Raw genomic sequence first — 16075 nt, 5'->3', positions numbered from 1 at the left:
CTATTTCTTCAAAATCATAATATATATAATAAGAGAAATTCTATTTATAAAAAAAATAATCTTTAATCCTATGTTTTAGTTATGCAAATAGTAATTTATATTTTATTTAAGTTATACAAGAGCAATTTATTGAAATATATATCTCTTTTTTGATGTTGCGCTTTCAGTAGGAGGATCAGCATCATCATCCGAAATATGTCTTCTTTTCTTATGTGTTTGCTCGTTAGGCGCTTTTCTTTGCGAAGTTGTTTCATGTAATTTATCTTGTAAGATGAAACGTTCTTCACTTTCTTCATTAGACGACTCCTCTTCGTCAGATTCTTGTTTTATGGGATCTGACGCAATACAATCTTGACTGTTCACTAGACAATGTCTAATTGCTGTGTAACCGCTAAAAATATATAAATTACAATTGAACAAGCAAAATATAGTATGTGTACATGTATGTATTTGTTATAGACGTACGTTTGCTTACGGTAAAGTTGATAAAATCCTTTATTACTGTTTAATTCAGCTAATTTGAATAAAAATTTCTCATCGTGACTAATTACAATTAACTGAAAATTTTTCTGATGTTGTGATCGCAATTTGACAACCCTTTAACATGAAAATAATACATTAAAGTTTCGAATTATACATTAAAAATAATTTTAATAAGTATTTATTACAACATACGTAGCCAATGCTTCTGCTAGACTATCAGCATTTTCTTGATCCAAATTTGTTGTTGGTTCATCCAATGCAAGAATCCCGCAATCTTTACAAAATGTTTCTGCTAAAGCGAGTCTTATAATTATCGACGCTAGAACCTGTTAATTAAATGTGGGATCGTACACAAATAATAAAATACATTATTTTACTATCTTTATTACTGTAAATTAAAAATTACTTTTTGACCAGCACTACAACGACCTTTCATATCTATTTCATGACCATGTTTCATTTGAACTAATTTGTAATTATATGTTCTTCTTGTGCTACCTATCCCTTCGGTTGCGTCTGTATGAATTTCTATTGATGTTGTATCTTTTCCAGTATATACAAGTTTCCACATCTGTTTAATGATTCTATTAACTGTGGCCATACGCTCTTCATGATATTGTATCATAGCCACATCCAATGCTTTGCTATATGCTTTTAAGTTTAATATAGCTTCTTCTATAACCTAGAACAAAGAAAAATTATTTAAGATTTACGTTATTAATATCGAATAAAATATAAGAACTGAAAGTTCTGTATTGTATATTACCGTTAATTCGATGCATTTGCTTTTATAATTTTTACGAGCTTGTCTATATATATCCTTTTTTAGTTCTTGCGTATATTGCTGCAGTGTTCTTTCCAATTCTTCTTGATTTCCCTTAATTATATTTTGCTAAAAATAATTTAGAAAAATATATAAATTTATAAAAATATATTGCAAATAAATGATTTTTCAGAGCATTCGTAAACAATTAAAGTATAACAAAGGTAAATACATAAATTATACAAAGTATGAAGAAATAGTATATATGTGATCATGTAAAATTTCAATTATAAAACGCTTTACCTGACGGAGTATAGTTTGTTCTCTACTTTGTACATTCTTCCAGTCGTTAAGTACTTGAGAATGATTTATAGCATTCAATTTCTCCTTTATTCTTAAATATTGTTGTTGTAAATTTTTGATTGTTTCCTGAACTTGCAGCAGTGCAAGATTATCTGACAACTCCCTTTTTCGAACTTCTTGACGAGTAACATTTTCCTTCAATTTATTAATCGTTGTTTCTATATCACTTTTTTCACAAAGCAGTTCATTAAGCAACTTTTCATAATCTTTTATTTTCTTTTCAGAGCTTTCTAAAGATTCGGGAACATTACTGTATACGGAAATATCAACCTCATCCTGTATTCTTTGTAATTCAGATAAACGTCTAACTGCATCTGTTACCAATTTTCTATCACATTCCAGTTTCGCCGAATTATCTTTCTAAAATAGAAATATATTGCACATTTTTTATATTATAAATTTAATGAAAGTGCACTAATATTCTTATACAAAAAGTAATTTAAAAATATACCCTCTTTTCTTCTAATTTCTCAAGCTCTGAATTTAATTCGGTTTCTGCTATAGTTACTTGCTTCTTCAACATATTAATTGATTTCCAAAGAGAAATTTCTTTTGAGTACAAGGTTTCCTGTTTTTCCTTCAATTCTTTTACTTTTTGTATATCTGATTGGATCCTTAATTTCTCCTCCTGTAATGTATTTTGTTCTTGTCGAGCATTATTTAATTTTTCATTATGCATATTTATTTTAGATTGTAATTCTTCAATATTATCGCGAATATTTTTTAAAGACATTTTCAACTCTTCTCTTTGACTTTGAGCTTCCTCAAGGCTACGTTTGGTCTTAATGCCTATAGAAATAAATAAATAAATTTCTTTATAAATGTGGTAAAAAATTAATTTTTTCTAATATACCTGCAGCAGTCATACGAATCTGTAAGTTATCAATTGTTTGTTTCAGTTTGAAAATGTCATCAATGTATGTATCCCATAACATAATATCACCTACGATATCTTTGCATATTGCTAATTTTTTTTTAGGACAAGATTTTTTCGTTTCTAATTCCATTACAGTTGTTCGAGATATACTCAACTTATTTTTTGATTTTTCTAAACTATTCCTAAAATATTGTTTGTATGAAGTGTTATAAATTTTATAACAAAATAGTAAAATAAATACATAAACAATAAAAAATTTACATTAAGTTTTGTAATTCACTCTCTTCTAATTGTATTATTTTTTCAACGACTGGTTTTAATTGCAACATTTTATCATATTTTTCCTGTTGTGTTTTCAATTCTCTTTCACATTCCTTCAAACGATTTGGATGATTTTCCATTTCACTTTCCATTTCTTTTAATAAAGTTACAACATTTTCACGTTCGTCAAAATCTCTATGGCATAGAGGACAAGAAGGATTTGTTTCTCTTAATTGTTTCATATACTCTTTATAAGCTACACTTTGATGAGCATACATTCCCCTTTTGTCTTGAAGATCTTTTACTTTTTTCGATTGTAATAATAAAGTCTCATCAAAACTTTTGTAGTGACAAACTGATGAAACTTTTTCTTTATCCGCTAAAATAAAAAGATGTATTGTCAATGATAAGTTTAAAGATTGGTATATAAATATAATTTTTAGTTATTTAATTTTAAGCTCACAATTTATTTCTCTTTTTTTATTTTGAAGCTCATGTTCAATATGTGATATTGTTGTTTCTAATGTAGTTATTCGACGTTCTTCTGCCTGAATTTCTTGGTTAATAGATTCCATTTCATTCGCCTAGAATTAATAGAATTATGCAACTAAATTCACAAACTTTCTGATTGTAAATTTAATGACTATCTTTAAATACCAATTGTTTTTGAACCACATCTAGATTAGTTTTTAATTTAGTTTGGGATAGTTCTTTAATATCAAATAAAGTCATTATTTCTTTTTCACGTTTGTTCTTTAATTCTTCTATTTCTTTTTCTTTAGAATGCAATGTAGATTTATTTAAATCTAATTCAGCTTGCTGCGTACTCTGTTTCGATAATAAAGCTATTTCTTCATCAACCGTATTTAGAAGTGTTTCCATTTCATTCCGAATCTTAATTTTGTTAACAACTTCTTTTTTCACAACATTCACATCCATTGCTTCATTTAATTCCTGAACTTTTTTCTGTACTTCTTGTATTTTTAACTCAATGGAACTTAGTTTACTTGCTACTGCACCAAGCTAGAAATAAAAAATCTTAAGCAAATTTAAAAAATAAAAATGATAATATTTTGAAGAAAAAAATATACAACCTGCACAATATCTAATTTTATTTTATTAATTTCTTCTTTTGTTTGTGTTACTTCACTTTCTTTAAGATTTTTTTCTGATTCTACTTTTGAATGTTTGCTACGTAAAGAATCAATTGCTCTGTGTAATGCATTTTCTTCTTCTTCTCTTTTCAATCTTTTCTGTTCTACGCAATGCCGTAGTTCTTCCATCTTTTCAGTCAGCCGGCTAGTAAGGGCCATTATTTCTAAAAAATTTTTAATTTTACATGATCATATATGTCAGTTCAAACATAAAATTGTTTTTTAATATCTTTTTAGATTCAAACCTAATTCTGATACATTTGCATCAATGTTATCAAGATTCCAAGAAGATAATATTTCATTTAATATTGCATTGCGAAGATTAACCTTCCTTTCTTGATCTTTAATTTGTTGTCTTAAAGAACCATTGGATACTCTTTCATTAGATAAATCACTTGATATGCTAGACTCTTTTCCAGCAATATTTTTTAATCTTTTTTCAAGCTAAATATTTTACAAAGAAAAGTTCAATCAACATTTAGCACATCTTTTTTGTTTAATAATAGATATTAATAATACCTCTTCTATTTTGTCAGTTTGTCCTATTAATTCTTCATCATGTGATTCTATCTGCTTTAATAATTCTTCTTTAGTCCCTTCAAACACACATTGTAAGTCTTCTTCTAATCTATTCAGTTGTTGTTTGAACATGTCATATTCTGCTTTTTTTCTTTCTAAAAGAAACCATATATATAAAAACAAAAATTATAAATATATATAAAAAAGTTAATTATGAAATAAATTATTATTAATATTTATCAAAACATTACTTTCTTCATTTTGCAGATTTTTGTAATCAGCATCTAATTTTTCAAATTTTTTAATTTTCTGCTGCACAGGTTCTAATTCTTTATCAAATTCCTCAATTTTGGCTTTGGAATCTTCCAATCGTTTTTTATTATCTTCAAGCTTTGCTTCTTTATCTACTACTTCATTAACAATAAGTTGGCAATTTTGTTTTTGCTCTTTCAATATATGCATCTTTTGATTCATATCTTTGATATATTTCATAATGTTTTCAAGAGCTTTATTAAATCTAGCACTATCAAAAATCTCATCAAATTTTTCTTTTAATTTTTTACCATCTTGAAAAGGCCAATTGAGGTCTTCTTGGTGACAAAAGATCACATAATCCAAAATGGGTTTTGAAACTCCCATTGCTAATGTAAGTTCTGTATCAACATTAGCACATTTATTAGATATTGATACTGGCTATATAAACAAAAGATCATAAACATCATTAAAAACACCTATATATATAATATATAAAAATTCTATATATAATATAATCTATCTAATGTATATTACTAATTCTATTAATATAATTTATATTTACAAAGAACATACCTTATTTTGACCTTTCATTATTCTGCTTAAAGCATTATCGAGAGTTTTAAATTTCACTGACACATTTCCTTTTGTTGACTCTATCGTTCTACATATTATGTACATATTACCTGCTGCATCAATTATTTCAGCTTTTACAACACCTCGGATCTATGCAAAAAAATAAATTAATTACATAGAGAAAGCGTAAGTATTACATACTTTTTAAAAAGAATTATTTTAAGAAAATACCTTTAAACTTAATAACCTAAAACTTATTTAACTTTTAAAACTTTTATTTTATTTTTAAAACTTTTAACTTATACTAATTAAATATATGAAAATAGTTATGCATAATGTAATATGTAATGGATATTATATTATACCGATGGTGTCGCCGATAGAGTTGGATCATGAATAAAGAATTTTCCTCGATCTGAACCAGGTGGAAATTCACCGCAAGTAGCAAATTTTAGAGCTTCGATAATTGTCGTTTTTCCAGTACCATTTGGACCAAGAATAAGTGTCAAAGGACGAGAAAATCGAATCTTAGCTTCATCATTCAAATCGCCAAAATTACGAATACCACGAATAGAAAGTCTCCTTATTCGTGACATCGTCCAAAATATATGAATTTAGCTTGTTTATTACGGAATAATGTAATACAATAAACGGAAACAATAGATCGAATTGCACGTCAATTTACTCTTACCCAGTGAACAATGAATTGAAAAGATCGTGCGACTTCGAATTCGCGCGTATTAAACTAACATGGCACTCGTAACATAGAGTAAAATATAGTTAAGACGAGAAAGTTCAATCTTAAAGACACAAAGAAAAATGTTACAATTTTGATGCTATAATTCAATTATTAAATCATTTCACGCTAAATATATGTTAGAATATATCATATGTGTATATATTATATTATTTTATCTTATTTGAAATACAGTAACACTTTTGGATTAGATAGCATATATATGTTTCCGTGACTTAAAAAGTGTTCAATAAATTGTGAAAACATAACCATGTATTTAATTTTCAGTCGTGCAGTGTATAACACAGTACAATTTTTATATTCATTAAAAGAAGTAAATAAAATATTTCTTCTAACTTGTAATTCAAAAATATATAATAAACATTATACTTGTTATAGACAATCACATGAAAAACGGCAAAGTGGTGCATGGAAGGTATTATTTTTTGGCACAGATGAATTTGCTGTCGAAAGTTTGAAAGTCTTGTATAGCAAATAGTAAGAATAATACTGATATCTTTATATTATAAGCCTTCCATTTATACCTTATATTTATATTTATAAATTTGAAAATTTAATCACATATCTTTGTGTATAGTAGATCTAAGGAAGTGGAACGACTAGAAATTGTTACCGTTAATCAAAAAAGGGAAAATTCTGTCACAAAATATGCAAAAGAAAATAAAATTATTGTAAATAAATGGCCAGTTGAAATTAATAAATCAGAGTTTCATATAGGAATAGTTGTTTCATTTGGTCATTTAATACCATCCAAGATCATAAATGCATTTCCACTGTAAGTTATCTTCTCGGAATCTTCAATTTATTTATGTATCAATGTTTCATGTATTGACATATATTTATTGTTCTTTTATAGAGGCATGTTGAATGTACATAGTAGTTTATTACCAAGATGGAGAGGAGCAGCTCCAATAATTTACACATTAATAAATGGAGATTTAAAAACTGGTATCACAATAATGAAAATAATGCCAAAAAGGTAAAATTCACTGTTATTTATTTTTAAAAATTTAGAAAGTTGTATTGTACAAGTATAAAAAAGAGAATATTCTAACATACTTAATATTATTTGAATTAAATATTATTTTAGATTTGATATAGGAGAAATAATATTGCAGAAGGCAATAGATATTGATGAACATGAAACTCGGCCAGAATTATATACAAAATTAGCAAAACTTGGTGCAAATCTTTTAAAAGAAACGTTTGAAAATTTATTAGAATTATTAAAATCTGCAAGACCTCAAGATGAAGAAAATGTAACATATGGTAAATATACAAAATGAGTCATAAAGTATTACAAGCTGTTTTCTTAAAAATTATTGCAAGTTCTGGCTTGTTTTTCTTTTTAATTAAAATGAAACAGAGGACTAAGTATTTTAGACACAACAGCTTTTATAAAAGGAGATCTCTCAGCTCTCATTTTTTTCAAATAGAATGACATATTAATATTTTATCATATATAGCTAGCTATTGTTGGATTTAATAATATTTGATTGAAATATTCTTTTTTATTTATTTTTTCATTACTTTTTACACAGTTGAAAAGTTACAAAAGTTACCAGCCACAAAGAATTTAAATTTAACAAATGTAAGCATATTCTACAATGAGAGTCATTTTATTAAATGTTACACACAAAGGAAAGCAAATATATCTGCAATGTTGGTATCAAAGAAAATAGTTTTTAACAGCTTCACATAAATCATCTTGTATATTTTATCATGGATAAATTATCGGATTATAATGATGCATGCATTATAAAGTATAGATCAATATAATTTTCAGCACCAAAAATAACGTCAAAAATATCTTTAGTTAATTGGAATAAAATGTCTGCAACAAATGTTTATAACTTATATCGTGCTCTTGTGGGTTTATACCCTTTATCTACTTCATTTCAAAATGCAAAAATAAAGTTATTTGATGTTCATAAAATTGAATCAGAATCAATAGTAACAAAACTTGAAGGAGCAGAACCAGGTAAATTTGTAATTTTATGTATACTTTTTGATATTAGAATATTAAATAAAGTATTTAAAATATTAGATTATTAATGAATATATATATTTATCAATATTTTGTGTTTATAGGAACCGTGATATATAGTAAAAAGAATAATGCATTGATTATAAAGTGTAAAGAAAACACTTTTGTTTCTGCAAAGCAAGTAACTGTACAAGGTAAACGTACTATGAGTGCTCTTAATTTTTGTAATGGTTACATATCTGGACAAAATAGGACGAAAATATTATTTACTTCAATGTAACTTTCGAAATTAATGTTGATTTATTTTTAATGTAAATGTAATGTAATTTGTTTGTGATATAAAAAAATATTATACATATATCATTGTAAATCAAATTTGTCTTAATATTTTTTATAGAACTTATATTAATAATTACTAAATTATATCATAAGTATCAAAAGAGGTTCTGAAATTGTATGATTCTTTAATTGTTTCTTACCTTCAAAAATATATGTGTATGTAGGATTCTTGATAAATATTAAGTACACACACATACACACGTATAATGTACATGTGTAGAAACAAAAATATATATACACATATAAGCATATTTAGAAATAAAAATTAAAAATTAGGCAGAATAACCCATTGAAAATAAATACTAAAAACTTCACTAAATATATGCAGAAATTTTAATATATATTTAACAGTGAAATTTGCAGTATGTATTTTCAAGAGATTTTTATGATTAGAGGAAAATTTTATCTATATTCTGTATTTTTACAAAAAACAATATTCAATGTCTTAATTTGTTTGAACGTAGAATTATAGCTGCAGACATAAAATTGTTGATATTAAGTCTCAGATTCAGAGGCCTGAAATGAAAGAAATATTTTTACTATTACAGATTCTTTCTTTTATTGAATTAAATTAGCTTCAAGATATATTCCTAGTGACAATTTTAGATCAAAGATAAAAGTATCCATAAATAAGTTTTAGCCTAATTTGTTGCTTTGGCTGCTTCGAAATTATACGAAGTGTAGGTGTATTATCCATCTTTTATGAAGAATTGTTCCCATTTTCTTACAAAAGTGAGATTTTAAGTTTTTTTTTTTCGTATTAATAACTAATTGCCATTCGATATTTCGTAAATGGAACGTTGTATTTGATTATTCAATAAATAAAGATGGCACAGCTTTTACTGAAAATAATTAGTTAATGTTAGCAACTAGTTATTAATAAGACTGTTTGTTCTATTTATTTTAAAATTATTGAGAGAATTCATAATTCACATAAATTTTATATTAAAGTACTTCATATTTTGTCACATACTAGTAGTATCTAGATATTCTATGAATTATGATTCACTATCTATAAATCGATCTTTGGTTTATTTTTTCTTGTGTTGACTAAATAAAAAGTACCTTAACAGTATATTTTGGGTTAATGTTGCAATAAATGTAAACAACAAAACTTGATTAACTTACACTAGGATCGCAGTCCGCACAATGCCACGAATAGCCTCTTCTTTTGGGTGATTTTTTAACTGGTGGATCAAGACAGGTGAAGTGGTAGCATTTTTTACATTCATCACACCTGAGATACGAAAAATGATGAATTCATATGTCCAGCATATATTTAAGAAATAAATATTTGATGTATTTAAGTAAACTAACATGACGAGATTTTGACTGGTACCAGACATATCACAGACATTGCAATGTGTTAAAAGGTCTGTATCTTTTCCTCTTTTTCCATTTCCTGTAGATGTTCTACTATTTGTATTATTAGTAGATACATTTGCTGTTACAGGAACAGTATTTGAAGGTAAAGGTGGAACAGGTGGAGGTGGTGGTAGTTTAGGTAATGGCGGTGGTGATGTAATTTCAGTACTAGTAGATGTGGCAACAAACATTTGTGGACTTGATTCTGATGCTACATCTCCTTCTGGTCTTGGAATTGGTTTTATCTATTTAATAAAATAATTATGAGGTGATATACATACATACATACATCATACATATATATATATATATATATATATATATATATATATATATATATATATATATATATATATATATATATGCACATACACATATTACAGCACTAAAGTTTATGAATAGCTACAAAATGAATACCTTTATTGTAATTCTTCTATGAATTTCTGGTTGACTTTGTCCTTCAGGATTTTCCACATCAAGACTTTTTCTCTTATGTTTGCGTTTCCTTTGCTTTATACCCGTAATTGGATCAGGCGTATATCTTTTATGTTTCTCCCTAATAAAATTCGAAAAAATGTTATGGCTCATATTTATATGAAGATATACATATTTTACATACCTTCTTCTTTTTTTTGCGCTTCTCTGTGAAACAGATTCTGTACCATCTGCTGAAGCTACCATATATTCAGGTGAACCTTCTCTTGTTATTGTCACATTATTAATAGGTTGTTGATTATATATTGGCTCACTTGATTGAATGGGAGTTGAAGACGGAGGTTGTGGTCCAACTGGTTTTATAGTTACCTATATATTAGAGACGAGAATATATATATTGGTTTGGGAACTAAGAGATTGCAGATTTTGTCATTAGGTGGTATTGACAAAATCCGCAATCACTTAATTGGCAACCCAATATAATATATATATTCTTTATATATATAATATAAAAAAAACAAATTTTTCGAAAGAACATTTAACAATATGTATTTACTTTTGGTGTTGTAGGTGTGTCAGGCGTGGTTGCATTTGTTATACTATTAAGATTGGCGGAAGAATTTTTGGATGTACTAGGCGTTGTTGGCGTTGTAGGTAATTGCACTTCTTGTGGTGGTGTTGGTGTTGATGTTAAATTCAAATCATCTTTACAATGCCTTAATTTACGTGGGGCTGAGGTATCAACACGTTCAACTTCTGACCCAGAAGATTCTTTGTCACATTCAGAACATTGCCTACATTGGAAAATATTGTATACATTGTATTTATATAGTAAATAATTAATAAATAGAATACATCATTATTTATATAGACATAATATACATACCATCCCATAAGTTTCGTTTTTTTCGGCATACGTGATAAAGGTGGACTAAGACATGATAAATGGTAATGAAGATGACATGTGTCACACTTTGCAAGTAAATGTTGATTTGTAGATCTCCTACATATTCCACATTGATGCCTTAATGTCAGTTCGCCTTTATGATTTTGATCTTGTGCTTGACTGCTTAACACTCTACCTTCACGTACTCCTTCTGTTCCTTTACCAACAGGTAAAGGAAAACCAACACCCATTTTCAAAGCCGCTGCAGTAGGTACACCTAAACCTGTACCTATTTAAAAATCATGATATATCTGTTTCTTTTTGTACAGTATATTTAAGATCTAACTTACCTAAAGTTGGTGCTATTCTTGGTTTTGCTAAATCAGTTATTTGTGGAAGAGGTTTCACATAACCACTACTCTGAAGCACTTGGTGATACATTTCTATCTTTTCTTTTATTGTTACATTTATTCGGATCTGTTCTTCATTATCTTTCATTACTTCATCATATCTTCTATCTAATCTTTGTTGTTCGTTAAGCAATTGAGAATTAATATCAAGAAGTTCTTGTAGTCGCCTTTTCATAGATGTGACTCGCAAATTGCGATCTAAATAATAACCAATGAATTCTACACTAAAAGCAGGTGGAATATGCCACTTCTTCCTAACATCAACCAAAGCTACAAGTTGTGCTTCTTGAGCTTCCAATGCAGCAGTATCAACACCCATGAGTTCAGCTTTTCTTGCTAGTTGCCGGCAAGCCGAAGCTGAAGTAGTTAATAATCGAGGCATTTTTTGTGTTGGCACTACAAATAATACATAAATATTTTATGTAATATTTTACGCTTAATTAACGTATGTAGTTAATTAACATACCCCATGGTGGTGGCCTAGAGGCTTTATGAGCCAGGTATTTATGCCTATGTTTTGCTAATTTTCTTTGTATTCTACGCTGTTCTTCAGTATCTAAATGATTAGGTTGTTTTAATAATTGTTGTCGGTATTGTGCTCGTAGTTGTAACGCCAACCAATTGCGTCTACGTCTACGAACAAGTGTTTTATCAGAATGAAGTTTACAATGTGCATAAAATGGGTCAGCCTGATCAACTTCTTCACTATGGGCTTCAGATAACAGTCCTTCTCTTTGCGCACTGCAAAAACATAACAATATGTCTTTTAAGTTGATTCCAAACTTGTTGTACTGTGTTTTTATTTATATTGAATAGTTTAATTGTATTTACAACTAATTCTTACCAAGTGACATGAAAATATGTATGACACATCCCTGCATCACATTCTATACACACACCTGTACGGGCAAAACGTGCATCTTCACATAAAGAACATTGTTTTGCTCCCCATTTACTATAAGCCATTTCAAACAGTGTTACACTTGATAAGCGATCAACCTAAATAAACATATATATGTACATGTATACTTAGAAATGATCTTAGCCCATATTTAACAAAAATTAAAGGTTTGTGTACCTCCCCAAAAGCAACACCAGGTACATAAAGTGCACATACTAAATGTACCCATTTACCTACATCAGTCTCTTTAAAAATTCCACCTTTATTAGGACAAAGTTCACAGGATGGATCTTCAATTCCTGCACTACAAGCTTCACAAAACCATGGTGCTGACTGACATAAAGAATCAGTACTTGAAAAGCTTTCTACATCAGATACACCATAACATCCTTAAATAAAATTAATTTAAACATTATTTTTACCAGCTACTTATCAATATTTATGATTATAAATAAAATTTAAATTACAAATTAACAATTAACAATTTTTACCTTCATGCACACTAACACCACATCCATCACATTCAACAATTTCATTAACATCATCACTTCTGTCTCCTAAGCAACCACAACAAATCAACATTTTATTTAATTTATCTTCAAGTGAACCTCCTTTTAATGCTTGTTGCTTAGCTTGTTCAATTACATCTCCTACAGTCAAGTTAGGATTTTCTTTTTTTTTCAGTAATGGATCTTCCAAAGAGTCATCAGATTGCTCCGATACATCTTCTTCCTCTTTCATAAATGTAAACAAATTTATATTAGTTAATTTCAAAACAAATGTTCATAATATTATGTTTAAAGATCATCATCAGTATATTTTACCTTTTCCAATATCATTAGAATCCACTGAATCGTCATCAGATTCTTCACAGTGATCCTCAATTCTGAAATCACTATCATCAGAGCTTTCACCTAAATCAAAATCAAGTAAAGATTGTGCTGATCCTACAGGCTTAACCCTCCTCTTTTTTGGATCCCTTTCAACTAAAAAGAATTATTTTATATAATAATTTGTTACTTATTTGTTAAATGTTTCATCAAAAGGAATAAAATACAACAATAAACATTTTTCTATCAACAACATACTTAATCCGAGGGATATGCACTCCCAAAAAGGTATAAAAAATTAATTTTAGGTTATGTACTTAATTCACGGTAAATACGTACAAATGCTAGTCATATTACTCTTAAAGCAACACTTTTGTTTAATTTCAATGGTAAAATTTCATACTTTTTTTCACACAAACTTAATATTTCTTTTAAATATTCTGACACATTCATATACCGCTATATAGTTTTTAAATGTCTTCCACTATGCATCGAACTCATCAAATCGTCAATGTAAAATACTGACGTATGCGTAATATATGACGCCGGTTTCGTGTATTACGATTACGATAACTATTTTGTGTATTTTTTTATTTTTGTTCATCGTTTTAAATAAGCTATTATTAAAGCATTAATTATTTTTTAAATAAAAAATTAAAAAAGGAAATATTATGATATTTTAGAAAAAAAATTATGTGTGTTAACGTAAGCTTATAATATATTTATATTGTAAAATTAATAAAATTGTGCAATTTATTATTCTAAATTTAATTTACTTATTAATTAAACTAGATTTTTATATTTATTTCAATTAAGCATGTATGTTTAAACAGAATACATACATAGAATTAAAATGTAAACATGTTTTGTATAGCATTATATCTTTAATTGATTTTGTTTAGATTCTAAATTAATATTGTGAAATAGGGAGAAGAAAGACAAGATTACAGTTAAAATTATTTAGAAAATTAAAAAAAAATTGAAACAAAAATTTCAGTAATATATGTTATAAAAAACGATTATTTATGTTTGTTTATCATATTAAATATTTTAACAAATTATTTCCTCAACTTACTCATTGTTTTATATAAAAATCCTACATCGTCCTCCTGAGACATTCTTGGCACAAGTTTTCTTCACTTTGTAGTTGTATATATATACATATATAAAATTTAATAACTTCTTTAAATATATTACTATTAACATATAAAAATTAAAAGTTTATGATATATATGATAATTATATATCATAATAGTGTACATGCTGTTTCATATTTATATTTTGAAGTCTCTTAGTGAATTATTTAACTACTGTACAAAATTATAAAGAAACTTCCTTCGATAATGTTATCCTTCCGACGCTATGTTTCTACCCGAATCAGAATCCAATCGCCATATTGAATCCCGAAATCCTTCAGCGGGAACTACAATTAATCTATTTAAGTAATTATTTATTTATAATGATCATTGTTGAATATATTCAATAATTAGATGTTAATCTTATAGATAAAATTTTATTTTTTATTTTATTCCAAATTCTCTTAACTGATTATATATAAAATGCAAATGTTTACAATATATGCATAATCATATTTTTACTATATTAATTAAAGAAATCGATCCTAAATAGAGATTTGTTTTACTTATTAAATACACTTTACTTTAAATAGTTTATATATTTTCACATATTTTACATGTCTCTATACCTTCAAATATCTCATAAAAATCTTTTATAAATTTAATTCGTCACAGTTTAAAGCTACTAAATGTTATAACTATCTTTTTATTATAGACCTTTAATTTAAACTATATGATAATTAAAACAATATGGACAAATATAATTATATTAATAATAAGAAATATTTAATATAATAAGAGGAATTTACAAGTACATATTATACATAGAACTCACCGAAATCTGACATTTAAAGAGGAATATTGATACTGAGAGAAGCTTACATTAAAATAAACTAAAGAATACAGCGTATTAATGAATGATAGTAATAAAATAATTAATACCAAATTGTAATGCATCTTATACTAACATTTGGATTCTCAATTTCTACTAAACCCAATTTAAATATTGAAAATGATAAAAATGCAATTAAAGATAAGGTTAAAAAGAAAATAATACATCAACGTAAAGAAAAGGAAATAAGTAAGGATACATCTGAAATTACAGAATCTTCGAAGAATATTATATATGTAGGTCAAATATTAGCCGAAATACACGTGGAATATGAACTTTTTCCAAATTATAATTTTAAATTTGATTGTCGTTGTTGGGAAAAAGCAACGAAGGTACATCATTTTCTTTTAATATATAGAGAAATATAAAAATTTATATATATACAATATATATATGTCGGACTCTTTAATATTTTAATAAACAAGTCCTGTATGTAGACATTTCAATAAATTTTACTTTACAATATATATACAGTACTAGAGAAATTACTTTTTTGCACTATTAAAAATTTTGAGTAATTCTTATAATAAATTAGTAGTAATTAACAATAACTTTATTTATAAATAGAAAATTCATCTATTACAATTTACAAATGTTTCCTTTGCTATAAATACTAGAATCCAACGTTAAAATTTAAACATAATATAGCTTTCTTTATCTTTCTTTATAGATCTATACTGAAAATGATGATTTTTGTTTAAGATCAATACCATGTCCAATAAATAAAGATACATGTTGGGTCATATTTTCTATTCATCATTTAGTTCACTTAAATGAAATGCAATTAAAAAACTTTTTTAACTATGTAATTAATTGTCATATATTTTGTGGAAAACAAAAATTTTTTGAAAGGTAAGTCACATTCGATGTATGTACGCAAATTTTAAAGTAACAATTATTTGAAATACAATATTTCAAATCAATAATATTCCAATACATGTGTTTAATA

General features: G+C 26.8%; 3 protein-coding genes across 7 annotated transcripts; 1 reads left to right on the top strand and 2 right to left on the bottom strand.

Moving 5' to 3' along the window:
• Positions 1 to 51: 51 nt before the first annotated feature.
• Positions 52 to 6069, bottom strand: rad50 (DNA repair protein rad50). 2 transcript variants are annotated; one of them, XM_069120409.1, is made up of 17 exons: positions 5614 to 6069; positions 5249 to 5398; positions 4672 to 5113; positions 4421 to 4575; positions 4147 to 4345; positions 3842 to 4065; positions 3405 to 3770; positions 3211 to 3331; positions 2748 to 3126; positions 2463 to 2668; positions 2061 to 2398; positions 1550 to 1969; positions 1250 to 1375; positions 890 to 1165; positions 676 to 809; positions 466 to 597; positions 52 to 391 (listed from the first exon to the last, which is right to left on the bottom strand). In XM_069120409.1, exons 1-17 carry the CDS (start codon positions 5842 to 5844, stop codon positions 127 to 129), a joined length of 4164 nt encoding a protein of 1387 aa, XP_068976510.1. In that variant the 5' UTR covers positions 5845 to 6069; the 3' UTR covers positions 52 to 126. The 2 variants fall into 2 exon arrangements, with proteins under 2 accessions (XP_068976510.1, XP_068976511.1); XM_069120410.1 differs by having other exon boundaries at positions 222 to 391; positions 476 to 597.
• Positions 6070 to 6165: 96 nt separating this feature from the next.
• Positions 6166 to 9578, top strand: LOC138183479 (methionyl-tRNA formyltransferase, mitochondrial). Of its 2 annotated transcripts, XM_069120415.1 has the most exons (7): positions 6166 to 6482; positions 6583 to 6780; positions 6862 to 6984; positions 7096 to 7274; positions 7792 to 7986; positions 8097 to 8186; positions 9465 to 9578. In XM_069120415.1, the coding sequence occupies exons 1-7, from the start codon at positions 6256 to 6258 to the stop codon at positions 9491 to 9493; spliced, it is 1041 nt and encodes a 346-aa protein (XP_068976516.1). In that variant the 5' UTR covers positions 6166 to 6255; the 3' UTR covers positions 9494 to 9578. The 2 variants fall into 2 exon arrangements, with proteins under 2 accessions (XP_068976516.1, XP_068976515.1); XM_069120414.1 differs by lacking the exon at positions 9465 to 9578 and having other exon boundaries at positions 8097 to 8348.
• LOC138183478 (PHD finger protein 14) lies at positions 8184 to 14535 on the bottom strand. 3 transcript variants are annotated; one of them, XM_069120411.1, is made up of 14 exons: positions 14234 to 14535; positions 13153 to 13314; positions 12820 to 13062; positions 12506 to 12717; positions 12272 to 12426; positions 11894 to 12168; positions 11368 to 11823; positions 11018 to 11306; positions 10688 to 10925; positions 10316 to 10500; positions 10114 to 10252; positions 9649 to 9941; positions 9460 to 9568; positions 8184 to 8847 (listed from the first exon to the last, which is right to left on the bottom strand). In XM_069120411.1, the coding sequence occupies exons 1-14, from the start codon at positions 14274 to 14276 to the stop codon at positions 8827 to 8829; spliced, it is 2820 nt and encodes a 939-aa protein (XP_068976512.1). In that variant the 5' UTR covers positions 14277 to 14535; the 3' UTR covers positions 8184 to 8826. The 3 variants fall into 3 exon arrangements, with proteins under 3 accessions (XP_068976512.1, XP_068976514.1, XP_068976513.1); XM_069120413.1 differs by lacking the exon at positions 14234 to 14535 and adding an exon at positions 13498 to 13689; XM_069120412.1 differs by lacking the exon at positions 8184 to 8847 and adding an exon at positions 8865 to 9173.
• Positions 14536 to 16075: the final 1540 nt, after the last annotated feature.

The sequence above is a fragment of the Bombus flavifrons genome, chromosome 9, assembly GCF_040668555.2.
Source record: "Bombus flavifrons isolate JBK064 chromosome 9, iyBomFlav1_principal, whole genome shotgun sequence".
NCBI classification, from domain to species: domain Eukaryota; kingdom Metazoa; phylum Arthropoda; class Insecta; order Hymenoptera; family Apidae; genus Bombus; species Bombus flavifrons.
Note: the sequence above shows the minus strand (reverse complement) of the source record. Positions and strands in the feature narration are given on the sequence as shown.